Genomic DNA, 24423 nt, shown 5'->3' with positions numbered 1-24423 from the left:
GTGGATCCCCTGTACCATTGCTTTTCTTGGTTGACTCCCATTATTTCCAGTAACTCTGTGTCCGTGGGTGGGTGGGTGGGTGTTGATGTGTGTGGGGGTACGGGTCTGTTCTGGGGAGGGAGGAGCAAAGAATGCCGGGAGCATACATTCCTAGCAGGTCGCTGAAGGCTTGAACCCCGATGCCCAGCTAAACCAAGCAGGCACCCAGATGAAGCAGCCCTCATGGGGGAAGATGCTGGAGATGGAAGGCCACTCTAGCAACAATGGCAAAGGGACCATTTCATGCTGAGAGGAGGGAGAAGGCACTTCTGTATTTTCCCAGGGAGAGACTGTATTGATAGTCAATCTAGTGCCAGGCAGTGTCGCCCATCAGTCAGATGGCACTCAATCAGCGACTGAGAAAGAACCAAGGATCTTCCAGGGCCCTAAGGGGACTGTGATGCGGCTACATACACGTCTTCAAGTCAGCCAGATCCTCCTGTTGAAAGGCTGGAAGGATGTAGCAAAGACGTATGGAAATTGGGAAGAGATATTTCTTTTTTTCAAACGTTGCTGAATAAATCTAATCAGAGGCTGTTATCACTGCATCAAGATGTCATCATTGAAGGAAGATCTAGTCCTGTGTGTGGATTGATATTTCAGTGTTCTAGAAAATGCTGGATCAAACAATTCTGGCTGAGCACAAACATTCTCATTGAAAGTATTTACAGCCAAGTAAATCTAACATTATTAATTATAGATCTCTAAAAATGTTACTACTGAAAAAAGGCTGACTCTGCCTTGCAAGAAGAAAATTACCAGTAAAAATGAGTTTGAAATACAGTTGCATCTTTTCTAAAGGGCTGATCTGCACGTTAAATTTCTCAATCAATCGTTTAACACCATAGGTGTACAATTATGCAAATTCTCCAGCACATTTGCCAAGTTAATTCCACGCTTGAAATGGGCTATTAGTTATATTTTTATTAGCGAGCTATTTGCAGATATGGCTGCAGTTACTGAAAAGTTTCAAGAGATGTTTGGCTTCTTATCTTTGGGTTTTCCCATCCCAGAAAGAAAACGCAGCTTCCTCCAGAAAAGTCAGAATAAAGATGGCTGCTTGTTAGCCACAAAGACAGGAGGCCTTGAGGCCCTTTGAAGACACGGTTGCTGAAGCTCGTGAAAAGCGCCAGGAGGGCCCACAGAAAGCTGGCACCGCCAGGGAAGACCAGGGATGTCAGATCAGACTAAAGAAGCCCCAAACTATAGAACAGGGAAATCACAGCTATACGGTAGTGTAGATAATATATATATGCAGAAACTTTTATTTTACAAATACCCCCCTCCCCCCCCCCCACACACACACATACACACACAAATACAAGTTTGGTCTGGGCAGCAATACTAAGGTAAGAATCTTGAACAGAGATAAAATGCTCTTGCAGAGACTGAAATTATGACAAGCAGTTTCTGAATCTGCTGTGGAAGCCTCAGACAGACACAGCTGCTTTCATGAGTCATAGAGAGAAGCTCCAGACTCCTATGAAAACCAAGCTGAGTCTGGGGGAATCCAATGATTAGAGTCCTGCTGGTTAAACAATCTGGGTCATAAGGCTAAACAAACATACACACACACACACACAACTTCTGTATTTCTCTAAATGTCAAGGTTGTATCTTCTAAAGCTGAGAATTAGAGAATGTGATTACATAATTATAGTGTAGACTCTGCCATGAAGTACCACATCAGTATGAACTGCTAAAATTTATTTTACATGCTAATATTTTACTTAGCTTCAGGACTTCATGAGTTTGAAATCAATATTTATTCAGTATTAAGCAAAACCTAAGAAATAATAACACCTCTCTTGTTGGAAACAGATTTCAGAGTCTACCTAGTAGAGAGTTTACATTATTCAAGTCATTATTTAAAATCATAATATAATTGTTTTCAAATTGATATAAACCAAAATCCATCCTTCTTGGCAAGTAAAAATTGTAAATCCTTGAGAAAATACACTAATAATTAAAATAATAGTATTACTCATGTTAAAGGTGAAATATAAATTAGAAAATGTGTTTGTTTTCTTTCAAGTTTAAAAAAGGAAGAAAATAAATACATTATTATGAGAGAAGACCATTCTTTTTGTACGCATAATATGTTCTTTCCACTATTTTGTGGCTTGGCTGCCATCTCGTGGTAAATATATGCAAGTTGTTTTAATTCCACTGATATCTATATTTTAAGAAATGAATCAGTGATATATAATCCTAATTGCCCTTAATTTATGTTAGGGAAAATATAGAGTCTAAATATTAGGTTACTGAATCTCTGCCTTATTTCTAGTTACTGTACTTGTAGAATACTCGCTTGTATAATATCCCACTATTATATATTTATACATATACATACATACATACATTATATATATATATACATATATATATATATATATATATATATATATATATATATATATATGCAAAAACTTAAGAAGACATTATATATATATATATATATTTGTTTTCTGAGGTTTTCATGGGTGTTTGTATGTAGGTCTTTGGTTATTCGGGTTTTCTCCCGCGTAAAATTGGAGGTGTCTTGGCAACGTTTCGACGAAGTCTCATTCGTCATCTTCAAGCACGAAGCCGAAAACACCAGCCTGAAGCTTTTTTCCTTCTGGCAGCCAGCTTTTTTCCTTCTGGCAGCCAGCAGACCCTTTGCTGCCCATTGGGAGACTAAGATAGATCTATTTCGGCATTATAAGGCCTTATATATAGCATATATATATGTAAGTAAGTAAGTCTTGGTGTATTCGGGTCTATATATATATTTCTCCTCAGCCGGGTATTTTCCTACGTAAACCAAGATTTTCAAAATGCAGCCATAGCTCAGAAATCACATCCACTATTTCTAGGCTTTATCAGACAGCCAGGAAGCAGTTTGCTGCCTTTTGGGAGACTAATATAGATCTATTTCGGATTAATTAGTCCTCATCAGTTAGCCACACCCTCATCACATGTTTCCTCCCCATAGAGGTCAAACAATATATATATTGTTTGAAACTCATACATACAGTATTTATATCAAAATCGGGCTTTTCCACATCTGTAAATTTAGAATTAGAAGATGGGTTTGACTACTGTTCTGAGTTAAAAGAACCTGAAAACATAGAAGTATATGCTGACTCCTTTCTGATAGCCTGGATTTCAATATGCAACAATTCTTGTTGTCCGAAGATGTTGGGCCATTCTGGTACACAACTGAAGTGCTACACTCCAGAAGTCATTTGTGGCATTGATGTCTTTGTGGTAAAGAGGATTTGCAAAATGGCTGCTCTGACGAAGGAGCAAGTCTGGGGTTGGAGAAGAAGGTTGAGGGGCAGAAGACCAGATACCAGAGAGGACCACAGAGAGAGAGAGAGATTCCTCTTATCAGGCTTATACAGACTCCCCAACCCTCCTTCTACCCTGCCTGGCCTGGACTCAACTCATTGCCCAGACCAGGAGCAGAGCTGGGGATGTCTCAATTTTTGCATATTTTGGCCAGCGTGACACAAATGAGCTCACAATCACAGTCTGTGATACAGGATTTCTAAACTTGAGTGTACCCTGCAAGCCAGAGACATGCACACCCTCAGGGGACCGCTTCCTCTGAGGACGTCACTTCCATGCTGTGGTCAAGAAAACAACATGGCTGTAGTCATGCTGTCATTAGGAATTGAGTTGGCCTTGCTGGAGGCTTTACTTAACTCCCTCCCTTTGTCTCTTTGATCTTCAGGAAGCGAACTATTTACTGGACTGTACAGTGACTACTGGGGGAGAGACGCTGCCATCTTCCGCCTGATGGGCCGCCTGGCTCACATCCGGACCGAGCCTGACGATGAGCGGCTGCTGAAAGGTACAAATGGCTCTAAGTAATAATGACAGTGAGGAGGACAACAGTGGCAGTCGCCAGCATGAAGCATCAAAAACGCTATTTCAGGGTACATTGCTAGCCTCAGGTTGCACGGAGCCTCGGCCGTAGGTCTTCTCCCACAAAGCACGATGGTCAGTCCTTACATTATCGTCATGGAGAAGGGCCATGATACAAGTTATTTTAGAGGGGTTCATAATCTTGTATGGGAAAATGCAAATAGAAGTTATGCTTTGCAACGTTTTGATTAGCCGAGAAGTTATGCCCTGCCATAGTCTGCCTAGCCAAACATTCTTTCCTGCAATGCTAGCTAGTTCTACAGCAGAAGAATACATGAGGACACCACAAGAACAAAATACCTTTGAACTGGAAACACTGCCTTAGAATCCGGAATAATTGTTTCATATCCAAAATGAGCTGTTCTGATGTTTTTCAAATCTTACTGTAGATCTTGAATGCAATTTTGCTGACATTGGAATTGAATCAGTTTCATCAATGCATTATCTCACTGTCTCTTTAAGAACCTAAATTTGTTAGTTCCCACGTGATTCCTGATAATGAAGACCGGGAAGACAACAAGGTATACTTCTTCTTCACCGAGAAAGCATTGGAGGCAGAAGCAGGTGCCCATGCTCTCTATGCCAGAGTGGGCCGAGTCTGTGTGGTAAGAAACACTTTTATTACTGGGGATTGGGTGCTTTTTTTCTTCCTTTCTTTCTTTTTTTTCTGTGTATTGAATTCAGCTTTTCCCAACTGGACTCCAACAGATATGTTGGGCTTCTTAGTTCTAGAACTGATGAGCGTCCGTCCCAGAAAGTTTGCTGGTATGAGCCTGGAGGAGGCAGTTTTAGGAGAGCTGAAATAAAATAAGAACACACTCTCTCACACAAGCCAAGCTTGAATTGTGAGTCCAGCTCCAGCCTCAGTATCCCCAGCCACCCCTACGGCCACCCACCTCGCTGTGACTCTGGCTCACTTAGGCTCGGAGAGAGAAACAGAGAGAGGCATCAAAGAAGACATGAAGGGCAACCTAAAAAGGAGCCCAGGGAAAGAGAATGGAAAGAAAAAGCCACCCCTTGTGTGTAGAACTGAATGCAAAGTTCAGGTCTGCTCCTTATTTTAATTCCAAAGCTCCGTTTTGTATTGTGATGGCCTGAACAGGTCAGCCAATCCCACCGGCTTCCCGTCCCCTTTCTGCCTCCTGCCTCTGCTTACCTGAGGGGAGTCTCTGAGGCTCATGAGTGGCATGTGGGGCCCCTCCAGACTTCCATTGGTCCCACAAGAGATTAGAAGCTCCCCCTTTTAGCTTTCAAGATTTTAGAGCATCACAAGCATGCACCCTCTTCAAAGAACTCCTTTGCCTTGACCTAAAATACTGCAGTGAGTTAGTCAAAATCATTTGCCTGCAGGGCCTCCGCTCGGCTGTGATCAGGTAAGGCGTCATCTGAGGGGCCTAACCTCTGCTTTCACACAAGACACTGACTTGAAGGGTTGGTTTTCAACTTTTGTACACATATGCAGCTTGGGTTAGTTTGTGGTCTGGTCCTTTGCGCTGAGCCGGAAGGTGGATGGACTGAGTCATGTTGTGTGAATGCACAACTTAGCAGAGTGTAGCCTGGCTCTGAGAAGGACTTTCTTGCCTCTTCTTCTCAGAATGACATGGGAGGACAAAGGATGCTGGTGAATAAGTGGACCACTTTCCTCAAAGCCAGACTGGCATGTTCTGTACCAGGGATGAATGGCATTGACACACATTTTGATGAGTTGGGTGAGTTACGTGGTTGCAAAAAGTTTGAAGGCAGAGCCCTCGTAAGGACTCAAAGTGAAAAATAGTTGCATAGCTGTATTTAAATATTTTACAACAGGAAGGTCATGTTAACAATAAACAATAAACCATGATTTCATGCAGCAGCCACAGTGGCAAGTTTCACACATTGGGCGATAATGTCACCTGCTTGGTGTGTGAATGGGGCCAGTGTGGCTTTTTCAACAAATATTGGTTGAAATATTTAGAATACTATTCCACACTATTCCAGTTTAGAATAGTGTGGGAACCAGTTTCAATGTGCACATTTTCTTTCCACTTCTTCTTCCAGTTCAGTGTCACAGAAGATTCAGGAAGCTCTCACTTCTGTCTTTAATTAGCCATAGCAATAATAAAACTTTCAGTTCTCCTTGCATTTCCAACAGAACAGGAGACCGATATAGCATGATGCCACCCATCTGGGTCAGTAATAACCCCACAGAATTAGGCATGTGAAATTATTTCTTTGCTAGGTACCATAAACAAGTCATTTGTCTATTTATTTATTTATGTATATTGTTAAAACATCTAATTGTAGTGCAAGTTAACCTGCCTCATGTTTCCATTTTTGCAGAGGACATATTTTTGCTCCAGACTCGGGATAACAAAAACCCGGTGATATTTGGACTCTTCAACACTACAAGGTAGACAGATACAATGTGGGAAGGTCATGGAGCCTCTGATGTACAGGCCACAAGCCCCCCTCGCCCTATTAGCAAACCAACAGGACAGTTAGGTGATAACGATGTAAGAATGAGCTGATACAATAAATCAGGCTTTATTCCTGGACAATAAAATGGTTGACATTGGATTAATTGCTTCTACTCTGTAGGCAGAACCCCTTCTCCTGAAGGGGCTCTGGAGGGTCCAGATTGAATTTTCTCTGTAGGCAATCACAGATCCCAGCCAGCCCCGATCTGGTTCTTACCGTTCATATCAAAAGAAGTGATCACACAACTGGATTTAGGCAAATACATTTGATAGGATGCACTGCAAAGCAATCTGCCCATTTTTCCCTGCTTCTCTTCGCTCCCTTCTTCTCAAGAATAAAAACAACAGGCAATAACATGTTCCTTTGAAACACTAAACGATTTTCATAGCAACCCAACATTGTTGTCTGAGAATTAAATGCCAACTGCCTGAGGAAGCCATAGGCGCCGCACCACTCACTGAGAGAGGAAATCTGGAACTAGGGACACTGTTGTCCTTTGTCGCCGCTTCCTGCTTCCCTCAGAGAGAGAGGGGGGGGGGTTTGAAGCCACCGCTCTACAAAGTGGTTATGTAATAACAAGCTTTCCATGAAGAACTTTCAAATCATGAACTTCTACCCTTTTTGTCTTGCAGCAACATATTCCACGGGTATGCGGTCTGTGTCTATCACATGGCCAGTATTCGGGCGGCTTTCAATGGACCGTACGCTCACAAAGAAGGGCCTGAATACCACTGGTCTGTGTATGAAGGCAAAGTGCCCTACCCAAGACCTGGATCCGTGAGTTTTCCCCTTTGAGACAATCGTTTCCTGTTTTAAATGGTAGGAATGGAAGCGTCCGCATCGTATTTCTGTGCAGGTGCCTTGCTGACTGCTCTGAGGTTGCTGAGATTTGTAAACGTGCTTTCGAACAACTTGGCCCTAATCAGCGCAGCCTTTGCTGACCTTGCAAACCAAGGTTTATTACAGCAGGAACAAGCCACAGTGGCCAGCTGTACAATCATACGTTTGATTCTTTTTTTATTTTAAAAGGCGTGTGAAACTACATTATATCTTCTTTTTTTTTTTTTTTTTAATTTGATGTATATGCCGCCCTTCTCCGAAGACTCAGGGCGGCTTACAATGTGCTCAGCAATAGCCTTCATCCTTTTGTATATTTATACAAAGTCAGCTTATTGCCCCCACAACTGGGTCCTCATTTCACCTACCTTAGAAAGGATGGAAGGCTGAGTCAACCTTGAGCCTTGGAGAGATTCGAACCCTGCAGTAATTGCAGGCAGCTGGTCTTAATAAGCTTAATAACAGGGTGCCTTAAACCCCTGTACTACCAAGTTATTCAACAAGCCACCGTTTTAAATGAAATTTGAAGATTTATTTATCTCCTCATTTTCCCAGTCTACCTACAAGAAAGCAATGGGAAGCATTTTCATCTTCTTTTTTGAATTAAGGACCACTATTTTTCCTACTTTTTAATCTCATCCTTGCAGAAATACAGAGAAATTTTGCACTGAAGGAAAGAGGGACCTGTTTGCCCAGTCATTGTAGGCTCTACAAATCTTCTATCTAAATATCCCATTCTTATTTAAGAATTTCAATCACAGCAGGCCATCTGTTAGCCAACTCCCTGACATTCCCATGAGCTGCATGCCTCAGCCCAGTGAAGTTGAACAACATTGGACCGAGGTGTGTAAGTGAGCAGAAACATTGGCAGTCAGTCCTGCAACTGATTCTAAACATTGATCCGTTCTGGAATAGAATTCTCACTAGAGCAGTTGTTGAAATCACTCAAACCCAACAGCATAATTGTTTGAACCCCAGAGTGGAACTTTTCAAATTGCCTTGCTGAATAATATGAGAGAACTACCTATGTGGAATATGATGACCTAGTTATATTTTATAAAATATAGGAGGCTTCCTTCCTTCCTTCCTTCCTTCCTTCCTTCCTTCCTTCCTTCCTTCCTTCCTTTCTTTCTTTCTTTCTCTCTCTCTCCCTCCCTCCCTTTCTCTCTCTCTTCACAGACATACGCGCGCACACACACACACACACACACACACACACACACACACTTCCCCAGCTCAGTGCTACATGGTCCAATCTTGCTGGAGACAGACTTTTCCAGCAGGATTTGGCCTTCAACTGTCACTGACTGAGTCGATCTGCAGAAAACCAGACCTTGAACATCTGCTGAGAGCCACAACTTCTGTCATTTGTGACAAGCAACTGATGAAAATTCTGCTGCTGTCTGATGAGAAAGTGAATTTTCAAACCATCACAGAGCAAATAGTTCAGAAGAGCCAAGTCCCAAGAAAAGGAAAATAAACGCTGCCCCGTTGGACAAGCGTTGGAGTTTACGATCGTCAATTATAGTCTTGCCGCAAGTTAAAAATGAATGTTTCCAGTAAACATGATGAGTATTTGATTTCACTTTATCGAGTGAAAATCCAATTTAAATGGGGAGGGTCTGAGCTTGAAATGTTTCTGAAAAACTACCCTGTTTTCAAGATCTGTGGAAGAAGTAAATGATCGCTCAGATGTTTCTAGCAGAATCCTAAATGGTTCCATTAAAGAGCATGAAGCAACTTTTGAACGGAAGGGTCCAGAATGAATTAAAGCACATTATCCTCTCCGGTTGCTGAAGGAGTTAAAAGCTTCCTGTTCAGAAGAGCCCCTGATTTAGTGCTTATGAGGCTGGCCATGCAAACAGGTTTACCTGGGAGTCAGCCCCCCCCCCCCCCGCTGTCCCCCCTTGGATTTCTTTTAAGTCAACACATAAAAGACTGCAATGCAAACTGATTTGCTTTAGTCAGTTGGCTTGCTTGCTTGTTTATTATTTACTCATTAAATTTATACCCACAGATTTCCAGTGGTCTACAGCAATTAAGAGCATCAAAGGAAGACAAGTGCAAGCCAATTAAGATACCAATTTCATAAAAATGTAAAGCATCAAAAGAACCTCAGTTGTCCAGGGGGTCTTGTTGCCCCCGGTTGCACCCTGAAACAATTTCCTCAGAAACCCTAGCCTGTGGCTCAGTCTGATTTCTAAGGGGACACCATCCCCATAATAGAGGGGCTGCTGCCAGAGGTGCAGAAAGGAAAGGATCCTTGCGTCTGTTGTACAGAGACATATGTGTTCAGGCTGGTAGGGAGGGAGGTTTATCATGTCCTTAGGCTGCATTTCTATAAGATGATCCCCAATGGCATAGAGTGCCATTATTACGGATGACATGTGTCTCTTTTCCCAACCTTGGCAAGCTTGACAGCCCGACTGGCTACATCTTAAGGTGGAAGATGTTGCTGAGAGAGTGGTTAACCCTACGGTTGTGGCCGTGGAGGGCTCCAGCACTGGAGCTGCAATCCAAACAATTTGGCCAAAATTAAAGAAACCTAACTCTTGCTTGGCGTGTGCCTCCCTTTAATGTCTTGATGTGATACATACAATTGCTTAATCACAGGCACAAATGCACACCTAACCTTGGTGCACTCACATTACCTCCTTTTTGTTTGGCAGTGTGCCAGCAAAGTGAATGGGGGTCTGCACGGGACCACCAAAGACTATCCGGATGAGGCCATCCGCTTTGCTCGAACCCACCCGCTGATGTATCAGACTGTCCGGCCGGTGCACAAGAGGCCAATTCTTGTGAAGACAGATGGAAAGTACAGGCTCAAACAAATAGCAGTAGACCGAGTGGAAGCAGAAGACGGCCAATACGATGTCTTATTTATCGGGACAGGTAAGAGGAAAAGCAGGGGATTTAAACTTCCCTCTCTGTCAGGGTATGTTGGACTGGTTCCATTCGCAACCTGCCTGCCCTCCAACCCATCCATGCTGCTTCATGCCTGAGGCCGACTCCTTGCTTGTTATTCCTAGCCAGGGATTTCTTCTTCCTGCTTTCATCCTTCCCAACTGCCGTACCTTGTAAGACTTGATGCATGGCGAACAGGGAGGCCAACGTCCTTTCAGTCTTTTGATAATCGTGTGATGCCGCCCTTTCCATCTCCCACCGTAGGCCCTCCTCTCCTTTCCTTCCTGCCCCACCCTCTTTCCCCCAGAGCCACCCTTGCACCCTACATTCCTGCACCGGCAGGCGGGACCTTGGGGGTTCCAAGATGTTGTCAGGAGCCTCCTAAATTATTATTGCCTCAGCTTAGAGTTTCACTGGGAAACCTCTGGGCAGGATCAAGGGAGGCCTCCTTTGCGTTTTAGGCTCCGTGGCTTCTCACCTCTTGCAAAAGTCACTGAGAGCACTCCGGTGGCACAGAGGGTGGGTTTATGGTGCTCCACCGTGCTAGTAGGACCAGGAATCAGTGCATTATATAACTATGATCTATGAAGCATGAAGGTCTGCAAGATTTATGTATTAATTCAGAGGACAGGAATAATCATTTTCCCTCCTCTCAGTCCTTTGTTTCCACTCTACTCCATGGTGTGTGCCTATGTAAGGACACATAAACACAAGACTAAAACGAAACAACAAACATGACTAACTGAGAGTTAAACTCACTCTCCAATTAATACTAACTAATAGCCTCCTAACCAAACATTTCAATACAATCAAGTTCTTTTAATTATCTACAAAACAATTGGCCTGTTTTTTTCAAGATTATAAAGAATTATATAGGTTTAGGTTTAGGTTTATTTGATTTGTATACCGCCCTACTCCCGAAGGACTCAGGGCGGTGAACAGCCAACAATAAAATACATAAATACAAAAAATTTAAAAACCAGATAAAATCAAATTAAATCATTTTGGCCCAGACAGATTAAAATACCCCAATAATTTAAAAACAGATTAAAATTTACATAATTAAAAGGGGAAGAAATTAGGCCAAGCCCGCCTGATGGAATAAAAAGGAATAAATAGGCTATATAAAAATATAGCCTATTAAGTATCTATTTAATCTAATAAAACGATCTTATCACCCTAGGTTTAACCTTTTTTTAAGCCAGACAAAGCATCTGTCCCAACTTTTATTATATAATGAGTCTTTCTTATCTTTTAATGTATATGTTAACCTGTCCATCTCAGCACATCGAAGAATCTTATTTATTATCAGATGGTCGGGGGGCGTATCTGCATCTTTCCACAGTTGGGCAAATGCCATTCTTGCCACTGTTGTGACATGGACAAATATGTACCAATCCTTGTTGTCAATGTGGTCCGGTCTTATTCCTAGTAAGTAGAGGTCTGGGTGAAGGGGAAAGCTCACACCTGTTATTTCCAGCAGCCACTGCTGTATTTTCCCCCAATAACGTCTAGTCGACGGACAAATCCACCACTGATGGAAGAAAGTACCCTTGGCCGACCCACATTTCCAACATCTATCAGAGGATCCTGGGAACATCTTAGCGATTCTGGCAGGGGGAAGATACCAACGGTAGATCATCTTATAAAAGTTTTCTTTGAATGGGGAAGAAAGGTCAATTTCATAGTTTTGTTCCATACATTTTGCCATGCATCAAGCTGAATTGTTGTTCCAGTATTTCTCCCCCAGGCAATCATCGTGTCCTTTACAATCTCCTCCGCCATAAAATTGGATAGAAGAAAATTGTAAACGTTGGAAATAAATTTCCTTTGGCCACTTAGGAGAAACTTGTCAAAAGTTTGTAAATGAAGAGAAATACCATGTTCCTGTCTATCCCTAGCGAATCTAGTTTGAATTTTCGCATAGGACCTCCAATCTATGTCTAATCCTCTAGTTTGGAGATCGGCTCTAGGTCTAAGTCTCCCGACTTCATCCAACAAGTCACCATAAACCCAGTTCCTCTTTGTGTTGTGCACAGTCGGAAGGGTCACTGCCTCTAACGGAGACACCCATTTAGGAATCTGTGTGTAAACTTGCTTTTTCACCATTTCCCAAACCCTTAATAAAATTCCTATAATATAATGATTTGTAAAATATTTGGATTGTTTGTCTTTCTGAGACCACAAAAAGGAATGCCATCCCTGCTGCAAATCATATCCTTCAATTGCTAAAATGCGCTTTCTTGAGAGGATCACCCAATCTTTTATCTAAACCAGGGATGAAGCTTAGTAGTAAAGCTCCCACATAGGGAGCCCCAAGCCGCCTCTTGTTTTGTGCTCTTGCAGCATTTTTCTTTTTATACAGGTTTTTTTACTCTGCCAAATAAATTTACTTAGAATTTGGTCTAATTTCCTAAAAAAAAAATTATCCAATCTTGCAGGAGCCGTTTGAAATAAAAAGATCCATTTCGGTAAAACATGGGCTTTTATCGCGGCAATTCTACCCAGAAATGAGATCTGAGTATGCCGCCATCTCTCCACTTCGTTCGCTGTGTCTATTAATAATTTAGAATAATTGAGCTCTTTGATAGAAGAATATCTATTTGTAAGCCAAATACCTAAATATTTAAGTTTTTTGACACAATTAATCCCCATAATACTTTGGATCTGTTACTTTTGGCACCTGACAAATTTTTTGTTAACATTTTGGTTTTATCCTTATTGATTTTTAATCCCGCTATCTCCCCGTATTCGTTTAATTTCATAAGTAATTTTGGTCCCGTATTAAGGGGATCTTCTAATATGAAAACCAAATCGTCGGCGAATGCTTGGAGTTTGTATTCTTCCCCTTTAACTTTTAAGCCCTTAATTTCCGAATCCTGCCTGATCGTCTTAAGAAGTGGTTCAAGTGTTAAAATAAATAGCAGCGGTGAAAGAGGGCATCCTTGTTTGGTACCTTTATAAATCTGTATCTCATCTGATAGTGATCCATTAAACAATAGCCTTGCTGACTGTTTAGAATAGATGGCTTGAACTGCCCTTGTAAATTGAGACCCAAAACCCATCACTTCCAATTGTTGTATTATAAAATTCCAGCTGACTCTGTCAAAAGCCTTTTGGGCATCCAGAAAAATCATTACCATTGGTTTATCAGAGTGTGTCTCATAGTATTCTAAGGCAGTGGTCCCCAACCTTTTTATCGCCGCGGCCCGCTGAGCGCGCGCAGGGGTGGGGCCGCGGCCCGCTGAGCGCGCGCAGGGGTGGGGCCGCGGCCCGCTGAGCGCGCGCAGGGGTGGGGCCGCGGCCCGCTGAGCGCGCGCAGGGGTGGGGCCACGGCCCAGGAGCCTTTGCGCAGGCCCATTGCGCACGGCCCAGGAGCCTTTGCGCAGGCCCATTGCGCACGGCCCAGGAGCCTGAGCCTTTGCGCAGGCCCATTGCGCACGGCCCAGGAGCCTTTGTGCTGAAGCGTTCCTGTCCCCCGGCCGCTGCGCGGCCCGGTGCCAGGTACTTCACGGCCCGGCACCGGTCCGCGGACCGGGGGTTGGGGACCACTGTTCTAAGGCATTCAATACCACCCTTACGTTATCTCTTAGGTGCCTATGAGCAGGAAGCCATTCTGGTCTTGGTGGATAAATCGGGACAGGAATACCGGAGTCTCTCAACTAGTATTGTCGCAAAAATCTTATAATCCACATTCAGGAGCGAGATTGGTCTATAGTTCTGGATCAGAGTTTTATCTGTTTCGGGTTTCGGGATTAGGGAAATGTAGGCTTCCGTCCAGGACCGGAGTATCCTAGAATATAGTAAAACCTCATTAAATAGATCTTTAATATGCAAACTAAGTGAGTCAAAGACTCCTTTATAAAATTCACTAGGAATCCCATCCGATCCTGGAGTTTTGCCATTGGCTTGTTTCTTGATAGCTACTGCTATTTCTCCAACTGTAATTTCTGCATTTAAAATCTCTTTACAGTGATCCGGAATCAACTCCAATTGTAGATTCTGGAGATAACTCTTGAGTTTATCTTCCTGATAGATTTCTTGGCTATATAAAGAGGTATAAAAATCTTGGGCCACCTTTGCTTTTTGCTCTGTAGTACCTACCAAATTTCCCATAGAGTCCTGTAAAAATTCAATCTTTCTAGATTCTGCCTCTTTTCTTAATCTATATGACAACCACCGGCCCGGCTTGTTAGCATGCTCAAATTGATTTTGTCGACATTTCCGGATTTTATTCGCCAAATCGTTTTGGTCTAGGATAGATAACTCATGCCTAATCAAGTCAATTTTCTCCTTAGTCAAATTATTATGCAGATCTAAACGCAGTTCTCCTTCAGCTTTCTCCAATTCAGCCATTAACTCAATCCGTTTGGCTTTCTCCTTTCTCCATTTGGTAGCTGTATATTTTATTACCAATCCCCTAACTACTGCTTTAACAGTATCCCAAAGATTTTGAAGGGAAGTATCTTCTCTCTTGTTTTCGGTAAAAAAATGATCTAATTCTTTTTTAATCATATTTATAAATCCCTCGTCTTTCATGATCTCAGCCCTCATAGACCATCTCGCTCTTCTAGTGGACCCCTTCCAATTTGTTACCAGGGGGTGGTGGTCTGCCCATATATTCGTCCCTATTTCAACCGAATTTATGTCTTCTTTCAGACCTGATGTCGACCAGACCATATCTATCCTGGACCATGATCTGTGCCTGGGGGAGAAATATGTAAAGTGCTTTTGCATAGGATGGAAGTCTCGCCAGACATCTCTTAACCCTATTTCTGTTTTTAGGTTATCCCATGTTTTAGGGAGTACCTTCCTATGCCCTTTTTTATATTTAGGAGAGCCCTTTCCTGGATCATAATCAATTGAAGTATCAGCAATCGCATTGAAGTCACCTACTATGCATACATGCTCGTAATTTAATTCATTGATTTTTTCATACAAATCTTTAAAGAAACCCATTTGGTTAACATTAGGGGCATATATATTTACTAACAATACTATTTTTGGCCAATACTAATCTCTAACATCATTATCCTACCCTCTGTATCTGCATATACTTGACGTTTCACCAGGCCTCTCCGATCTTAAACAACAACTTCCCTTTTCTTCTGGTCGGCCAAGGATACATACAACTTCCCCAGTTTAGGATAAATTAAAATCTTAGAGTGGTCTTTCCTTATGTGGGCCTCCTGTAAACATATAATATCATGATTATCTTTTTGAAGTCTAGCCCAGACCTTTTTCCTCTTAATGGGAGCATTCAGGCCATTGATGTTAACGGAAAACAGGTTGAGCACCTCATCCATACCTCTACTTGCCTGCGTTCTTGAGTTTCTGGGATCTGGTCTCCATTTGGAAATCTCTCTGTTCTTAACTTGGCAAAACAGTCAGTCTGAAAATATACTATTCTATTCCATTCCGTTTTGTTGTTGTTAAACTTCGAACATTTGAAATTGTCTAGATGTGGTTCCTGTTTCTGATTATTTGAATTTATATACACTTATTTTTGAATGGCTTGCAGATTTAAATGTTGGCATGTTAGTTTCAAACGTTTTTATCTTAAATGATTGACACGTTGTTGTTGTTTAACCAATTCCTAATTATCTGATAGATTTCTTTTCATGTCCATCTACAGATACTGGAATTGTCTTGAAAGTTATCACAATTTACAACCAAGACACAGAATCTATGGAGGAAGTGATTCTTGAAGAGCTGCAGGTGTTCAAAGTAAGTGAGCCTTCTACCTCTGGCTTTTAACACTAGCCTCCCCACGGACACTTCCATGCAGGACACACATCACACCCGTACTCTTCCTGACATGGGACAATCTCTGCCACATCACTCATGGGCCTACTTGTTTAGACTGCTTGTCCCTATTTATTTAGACTACCGTAATGAACCCTACATGGGGCTGCCTTTGAAGACTATCCAGGCTCTCTCTCTCTCTCTTTGTGTGTGTGTGTGTGTGTGTGTGTGTGTGTGTGTGTGTGTGTTAGATTTTGCTTCCTGCAATGATGCCCAGGAGGCCTTAAGAAATATGGCAGGCAGGAAAGGCTTGTTTAAATCTTATTTTCAATACAAACTGTGCAGCCTCTCTTAATTCCATGATGAAACGGCTCCCTTTTTAGAGGCTGGAATAGGCAGACAAAGGCAAAAGGCCACTTCCAGCAGTTACGAAGCTTTTTGGATCATTACTTCTGTTATTCCTTTGCCTATTCATTTATGTGTTCTCCGGCAGTTATTTGAAGGTGGGCCAAGAACCTGTCAGGAGATAGAGTGGCAGGGGAGGTACACATGGCAATACGCTGACTGTGGATACAGCTGCTCCTTGCTCGCCACAGAAAGCTTTGGGTGGCCTGAAGAATGGCCAGAAGGCAGAAGGAATCTACCTTTGCAGTAGGTTACTAAGCAATCTTGGCACAAAATGTGCAATTCTTGGGTGGACCGATCACCAATATGTAGCTATCTTAACTGCATAGATAGCCTCTTTCCTAATTAAGAAAAATGTTTTCACTTTCAGGTGCCAGCTCCTATTATTTTTATGGAAATTTCTTCCAAAAGAGTAAGTGTTATTCCTTTTTAAAAGAAAATTATTTCATTCTTAGCTGTGTGAACATATCCAATATGTAGACATTCAAAGATAATAAAATATTTGTTCTAAACTGTTATTTTTTTTTTTCCAATGGTCCATCAGGATCCATGCCCCAAGAAAGAGGAATCTAAGGCACCCAGTTTAAATTCTTTGCCTTGCAAGATGGGATGTTCTCCTATGCTATGAGAGCTTTACCAATCAAGGGACTCCGATCGTGCTTTAGTTTTTCAGGTCTGCCCCTGCCTTGAAGCAAATGAAGCAGCCAGGCAAATATTCCACAGGTGCAGATTCCCAGTATAGGCAGAGGATACATGATACATCTCTTCAGGGCATAGTATGTCTTAAAACATTATTTTCTATGTTGATTCATCAAACACAAACCAGCCCATAATCTTTCCACAAAGACTCTAAGTTCCAGTCCCGCCTTAGGCGCCAAACCAGCTGGGTGACCTTGGGCCAGTCAGTCTCACTCAACCCTAGAAAGTAGGCAAAGGTAAACCATGTGTGGAAAAATTTACAGCCAAGAAAATTGTAGGAACGTGTCCAGGCAGTTGGAAAGGGGTCAAGACTAACTCAAAGGCACCAAAAATTAAACCTTAGAAACACCCACCTATTAGTAATAGTATTTTTATGTATAACTGGTTTATATATCAGTTTAAGTCAGTCAAATAATATTCAATTCAATGCATTTATGTGAAACTGAGGGCTCTTTCTATGTTATCCTTTGTAAGGTCAGATTTGCTGCTTTCTTATCTCTCTTTGTTTACCTTCTGCTTCAGGAGAGGCACTGCTTTAAAGCTCTTTTGCTACTGCAGTGCAACAAAATACGCCATATAAAATGAATTTTCAGGGAGTGGTCTAGAATGTTAAATATTAATGTATAGTTGTGCTCTACTTTCCAGAGAAGCGTTCAGATATATACTTGCCTCTCTCCCTATGTGTGTTTGTGTGTGTGCATACACATACAGTAGATGCATGTGTGACTGTGTATATACTGCTTGATACAAGCTGTGTCCAATTTCCTTCAACTGTTAGGTAACCGATCCCTTTTTCCTGATTCATAAAATGTGAAATGAGCTCTTGCTGCAGCTATTGATAAATAAAGCATGGTTCTGGTAAGAAGCAGAAAATTTGAAGGCATCTTAAGCGATTTAATACCAAATTCAGTTGATACTCTGATTTTTATTTCTCTGAGCAGTGAAGAGATAGGTGACCCCTTTCAATAACGCTAGCTCAACCTTGTTTAGTAAATTTTGTCAATATTTACAATAATTTTTACAGAATTTTACAATAATTTATCTTTTGCCATGTAATGTCAAAGCAGAAAATGCCCACAAGCCATAAATGAGGTTTTAATTCATTATAACTTGCAGTAACGTTGCAACCTCATTACAGAAGCAGGAAGTGGAGGAAATGTGTCACCCAAACCAAACTTGATCCATGTTCTTTCAGCCATAACAACATAGGAAGTGGCTTTTTTTCACCCTATGTTCGTAATAGGCCTTCTCCTGGCCTTCCCGTTTGAAGCCACGGGTCGTCAAGACAAAGGAGATACGGCATTCACTGGAGATGTGCTAAAGAGAGTTTTGCTTTCCTTACAGCAACAAATCTACGTTGGGTCTGAGTCTGCCGTTGCACAGGTGAAGTTCCACCAGTGTGACATGTATGGGTCGGCCTGTGCCGACTGCTGCCTGGCAAGAGATCCCTACTGTGCCTGGGATGGGATCTCCTGTTCCAGATATTATCCCACAGGAACACTGACAAAAAGGTAAGAATCTTACCTGGCCTGTGAAACGGCATGCAACTGGCAAAAGTTCTACATTTGAGGGCACCATCTGCCCGCTTCCTTTTGGAACCATCAGCCTTTGTCAAAGGACAGTGAAGCCTCTCTTAGGGGCCAGATGACTGTTTCTCGGGGAAGTCCTGGATTGACCGATGGAGGTGAACTAGACAATCCTCTAGTGACGCCCTTTCTGGTCAAAGGCTGGGGTGATGAAACAGGTGTACCCTGGTAATTGAATTAATCCATTTTCCAAATTCATAACACATGGAAGCAAATTGCCATTTGTTTTTCATTTTGCTCAGACGCTTCCGTAGACAAGATATCCGTCATGGAAATGCAGCTCAGCAGTGCTTCGGCCAGCAGTTGCTAGGTAATTATTTCCCTTCTGTGCCTAAGAAGAAAGTGGGAAAGATGGTTGGGATGGAAGTTTGCAACAGGCTGAGGGCAGCCCTAGGTTGCATCAGCAGAGGGAGGGTATCAAGATCACGTGAAGCGTTTTGGGCGGGTGGGATGAAATGGGGGGACCTTAGAACCACCTACAGTCATTGAGGTATATTTCCTACTTTGGCTTCCAATTTCAGGCAAGGAAAAGCAATGCCTCATCTTAACCTTGCTGCCGGAAGGAGCTGTACAGATTGTAACCTGGCTTGCCCCAACTCAGACGTTATGTGCAGAGCGGGGGAGGGCAGGGCAGTGTCTGCTGATAGGATTTTCTGTTTATTCTGTAATAGGAGATAAGTGTGTAGGCAAAGTAGCTGTGCGAATGTGCTCACTGTTTATATATAAAAAACCATGTATAGAATATACATGGCTGCCCCAAAAACAGAGTGTATGTGGAAGGTCCTCCTTGTTGAATGCTTACTGACTCCTGATGAGGGGGGGTGTTCTCTTTCTCCTCTCTCCAAAAAGGAGGTGGGTGCGAGTGGCCCTGGGTGCTGATGGGTGTCTCCTCCCGTCCGCAGGAGATGCCTCGGGCAAGGCGGAGGAGCGGCTGGTGTATGGCATAGAGCACAACAGCACCCTCCTGGAATGTGTCCCCAGGACCCTGCAAGCCAAAGTGATCTGGTTTGTACAGAGAGCTCATGAAGCCCGGAAGGAAGAGGTATTTGCCACTGCCCTGGCCCTGCTCTTGATTTCATGGGGTTTTTCTGTGCAGACCGCCTGGTGTCCAAGGGCAATGTGTGATTTGGGGTACAGGGGTGCAAGATGCAGGGAGGCGCCTGTCAGCAGGCATCTGTGTCCACCAGGTTTCTGCGCGTTCCATCGGCCGAGGGCTCAGGGTAGGGGTGGTGGGGTGGCGGTTATTATTAAAGAAGATCTGAGTCCGAGGGAGGCCACTGTTCCTCAGATAGCCGGATGTGAGTCCCTCCTTGTGAAGTGGGGTCGTGGGCTTCAGATGGGCCTGCTGACTGCGTACCTGGCTCCCTGCCACGTAGCAGCAGCCCTGCCCGAGCTACTCGATGTTATAGCCGGGGTGGCGGTGGATACCCCCAGACTTATGGTTATGGGAGATTTTAACCTGCCGTCCGTCGGCCATAGCATGCCAGCTATGGACATGACCCAGGTAGTTCATGGCCCGACGCACACAGGGGGACACACTCTGGACCTGATTTTTGTCTCAGGTCAGTGGCTGAATGATCTAGATATAGGGGATGTAGTCATCGAACCCTTGTCATGGTCTGATCATTCGCTCCTCCGACTGGATTTTTGTACCGCTGCCCCCCGCCGCAGGGAGGCGGAACCGGTTAGGTGGTTCCGCCCCAGGTGCCTGATGGATCCGGATGGATTCCAGAGGGAGCTTGGGCCATTTCCTGAGGTTCTGGCTCATGATTCGACCGAGGACCTGGTAGCCGCCTGGGATAGGGCGGCCGCCGGAGCCTTGGATCGCGTCGTGCCTTTGCGGCCTCTGACCCGGTGCCGATCCCGTGTGGCTCCCTGGTTCTCCAAGGAGCTCAGGGAAATGAAGCGCCGGAAAAGACGCCTAGAGAGCAGTTGGAGGGCCAGCCGATCCGAATCCGACCGGACACTGGTGAAGTCTCATATTAAGACCTACCTAGTGGCGATAAAAGTGGCAAAATCTGAGTATTTCTCTGCTCTTATCGCGTCATCAGATAATTGCCCAGCCACCCTGTTTAGGGTGACCCACTCCCTACTCCATCAGGGAGCAAGGGACGATCCCTTACACGGAAGAGCTGAGGATTTTGTGCAATATCTGTATGACAAAATCGCTCAGATTCAGGAAGGATTGGACTCTGACTAGGTAGTTTCAGGCGGGGTGACGGAGGCGGGCCTTGAGAATGTCATTTGGGAGGAGTTTGACCCTGTGGCTCCCAAGGATGTGGACAGGATTCTGGGCAGGCTTAGCGTGGCCATATGTTTACTGGACCCATATCCCTCCTGGTTGGTACTGGCCTCCCGGGAGGTTACATGAGGCTGGCTCCAGGGGATTATCAATGCTTCTCTGAGTGAGGGTAACTTCCCCGTCGCCTTGAAGCAGGCAGTGGTAAGGCCTCTCCTCAAGAAGCCTTCCCTGGACCCGGCTGTATTAGCAAATTATCGTCCTGTCTCCAACCTTCGCTTAGTGGCGAAGGTTGTTGAGAGTGTGGTGGTGCGACAGTTTCCCCGGTTCCTGGAGGAAACGGTTTATCTAGATCCGTTCCAGTCAGGTTTCAGGCCTGGGTACAGCACGGAAACGGCATTGGTCCCATTGGTGGATGATCTCTGGACGGCTCGGGACAAGGGTTGTTCCTCTGTCCTGGTCCTATTAGATCTTTCGGCGGCTTTTGATACCATCGACCATGGTATCATGCTGCGCCGACTGGAGGGGTTGGGGATAGGGGGCACCGTGTTGCAGTGGTTCTCCTCCTTCCTCTCCAACCAGTCGCAGTTCGTGTTGACGGGGGCAGAGATCGACCTCGAGGTGCCTTGTGTGTGGGGTGCCGCAAGGGTCGGTTCTCTCACCCCTTCTGTTCAACATTTATGTGAAGCCGCTGGGTGAGATCATCCGTGGTTTCGGGGTGAAGTATCATCTGTACGCTGATGATACTCAGCTGTACATCTCCACCCCGGACCACCCCAATGATGCCCTTCAGGCTCAACCCGTCCAAGACAGAGTGGCTGTGGCTTCTGGCATCCCGATATAGTCAGTTGGTACCATCGCTGACTTTTGGGGGCGAGTCGTTGGCCCCCACAGAGAGGGCTCGCAACTTGGGTGTCCTCCTGGATACACAGCTGTCTTTGGAAGAGCATATGACGGCTGTGGCCAGGGGGGCTTTTTATCAGGTTCGCCTGATCCACCAGTTGCATCCCTTTCTGGATCAGGATGCCTTACGCACGGTCACTCATGCCCTCGTCACGTCCCACTTGTAATGCTCTCTACACGGGGCTCCCCTTGAGGAACACCCGGAGGCTCCAACTGGTCCAGAATGCGGCCGCGCGGGTGGTGATGTGGGCGACCCGACATTCCCATGTAACACCTCTCCTGCGTGAGCTGCACTGGCTCCCAGTGGTCTTCTGGGTGCGCTTCAAGGTATTGGTTACCACCTTTAGAGCGCTCCATGGCTTAGGGCCTGGGTATTTACGAGACCGCCTTCTGCCGCCAGTAGCCTCCCACCGACCAGTACGCTCCCACAGAGAGGGGCTCCTCAGGGTTCTGTCGGTCAAACAATGTCGGCTGGCGGCCCCCAGTGGGAGAGCCTTCTCTGTGGGGGCACCGACCCTCTGGAACGAGTTGCCCGTGGATCCCGGATCTGCGCACTTTCCGCCGTGCCTTAAAGATGTTTTTGTTTCATCAAGCTGGGCTTACCTCACCATATTTTTTAAATTGTTTTAATTTTAGATTGCTAAATTATGGGTTTTTTAATATGGGGGTGTTTTAACTGTGGGCCAAATTAATTTAATTGGTTTTTAATATTGTTTTAATTTTTGTATTTTCTGTATTTTATCTGCTGGCTGTTCACCGCCCTGAGTCCTTCGGGAGAAGGGCGGTATACAAAATAAAATAATAATAATAATAATAATAATAATAATAATAATAATAATAATAATAATAATAATAATAATCTTCCTGAGGGATCTTTCTGGGAGTTTCAGCAGCTTCAGGTGTTCCTGACAGGTTCTGCTCCTCTGCTCTTCCACGAAAGCCCGTCCCATTTTGCCCTTTGAAACGGAACCTCTGCACACCCCTAACTCCTTCTATGCCTCCCCTCACTACGTTCAGTGTTTTATCAGGTTCACACACACACACCCTCAAGCACTGCTTCTATTTCATGAAATATTGTTAACGAAAGAAGCATTGTGTGCATTCTATTAGTCCCACTGAGTTTGTGATTATGCCTTTCACACTTCCACTAATATTCCTCCCCAAATAGTTTTAGCATCGTTCAACATAGCTAACCGAACCTAAACTGCAACATTCTGAATGAAGCATTCTGAATGGAATGAAGGTCACTCAAGTCCTCAGCCTTTCTGGAGAATGGGTGCTGTGGACTCCCAGATCTGCTGTGATCTCATCTACTTTAAACAAGGAAGTTAATCCCCACCACCACCACCATGTTGAGGGCAGCTTCTAGACCAAAAGGGTATTCAGGAAAAAACTACAAATAAATCAGTAAAACTAGTGATGACTTCAAAGACTTAACTTTGGGGTGCATTGTGCTTCAAGTTATTTGAATTTAACATCCCTGAATTTTATTCAAAATTTTCTAAATTTTACTGATACATTTATTAGACTCTTCCTCTAAACCCAATTCAGTTATACAAGTCTGCAATTGTATCAGGAATGTAATCATTTACTGCTAGTCGATCTTAGTTGCATCAGTCTATTTTTTTTTAACCTTCTTATGGATGAAAGAGTTTCCTCTTTGACCCGCACGCAGGTGAAGGCTGATGAGAGGATCCTTAAAATGGACATTGGCCTGTTGTTTTTAAGACTGCACCGGATGGATGCTGGGACTTATTTTTGCCAGACAGTGGAGCACAGCATCGTCCACACGGTGAGAAAAATCACCCTGGAAGTGGTGGAAGAGGAACGTGTAGATTACATGTTCAGCAAGGACTATGAAGAAGAGCTGGCTCAGAAAATGCCCTGCCCTGCCCAGAGCAGCATCTCCCACGGATCGAAGCCCTGGTACAAGGAGTTCCTGCAACTCATAGGCTACAGCAATTTTCAGAGAGTGGAGGAATATTGCGAAAAAGTCTGGTGCACAGATAAGAAGAGAAAAAAGCTGAAAATGACTCCATCTAAGTGGAAGTATGCCAATCCACAAGAAAAAAAGGCACGTATCAAATCAGAGCATTACCGAGTTCCCAGGCACACCCAGGCTGACTCCTGATGGGGGAGAACCCATAATAGCGTCCAGCCCCTCCCCCAAAATAAATCCATTCAGGAGACCTTTGTGGTGTTTGGACCCAATGAAAGGGGATGTTGAGACTGGAAATGAGCTAAAATGCTTTTAGTAAGTTATATACTTGATGTCTATTTAGATGCATTTTTTAAAAAAAAAAACTACTTAATTGTTGAATTTTAATTGTATCATTATGAATCAAGCTTCAATTGAAAGACAATCTGACAATCTTCATATTCAGCATTTAGTCCAATTAATCATGGACATGCTTGCACTGTATATTTTAGTGTATTTGGGGGTATTTAAGTGAGTTCAGATTGCTGATGTTTTGATAAGCAAAGCAATAGTAAATTGTATCATTTGGTGTTTTTTTTTTAATTTCAAACATAACTATAATTGATTTTCATGTAGCATATCCTAAAGCCTCGTTCTAAATTCTAGAAATTTTTCAGTTTTCACTTCTGAAAAGCATGTTTCTAATTCTTGCTTGGTTTGCATATGTGAGGGCATGGGAGGAGCGATGAGCAGGAAAAAGATAACCATAAATAAAAG

General features: G+C 43.7%; 1 protein-coding gene across 1 annotated transcript in view; it reads left to right on the top strand.

Annotated features, from left to right (window-relative positions):
• The window catches only part of SEMA3E (semaphorin 3E), a 46715-nt gene extending 22856 nt beyond the window's left edge, over positions 1–23859 (top strand). The window contains exons 5-16 of the mRNA XM_070947813.1: positions 3760–3879; positions 4416–4558; positions 5548–5662; positions 6273–6342; positions 7043–7187; positions 9917–10139; positions 15787–15878; positions 16672–16713; positions 18345–18511; positions 18829–18896; positions 19489–19628; positions 23404–23859. Of these exons, the coding sequence (XP_070803914.1) occupies positions 3760–3879; positions 4416–4558; positions 5548–5662; positions 6273–6342; positions 7043–7187; positions 9917–10139; positions 15787–15878; positions 16672–16713; positions 18345–18511; positions 18829–18896; positions 19489–19628; positions 23404–23859 (1781 nt within the window). The remainder of the gene's footprint in view (positions 1–3759; positions 3880–4415; positions 4559–5547; positions 5663–6272; positions 6343–7042; positions 7188–9916; positions 10140–15786; positions 15879–16671; positions 16714–18344; positions 18512–18828; positions 18897–19488; positions 19629–23403) is intronic.
• The last annotated feature ends 564 nt before the right edge of the window (positions 23860–24423 follow it).

The sequence above is a fragment of the Pituophis catenifer genome, unplaced genomic scaffold (assembly GCF_029215685.1).
Source record: "Pituophis catenifer annectens isolate HBS135680 unplaced genomic scaffold, rPitCat1.0.hap2 SCAF_7, whole genome shotgun sequence".
NCBI lineage: Eukaryota > Metazoa > Chordata > Lepidosauria > Squamata > Colubridae > Pituophis > Pituophis catenifer.
The sequence above is the reverse complement of the archived record's forward strand: the minus strand, read 5'-3'. Positions and strand labels throughout refer to the sequence as shown.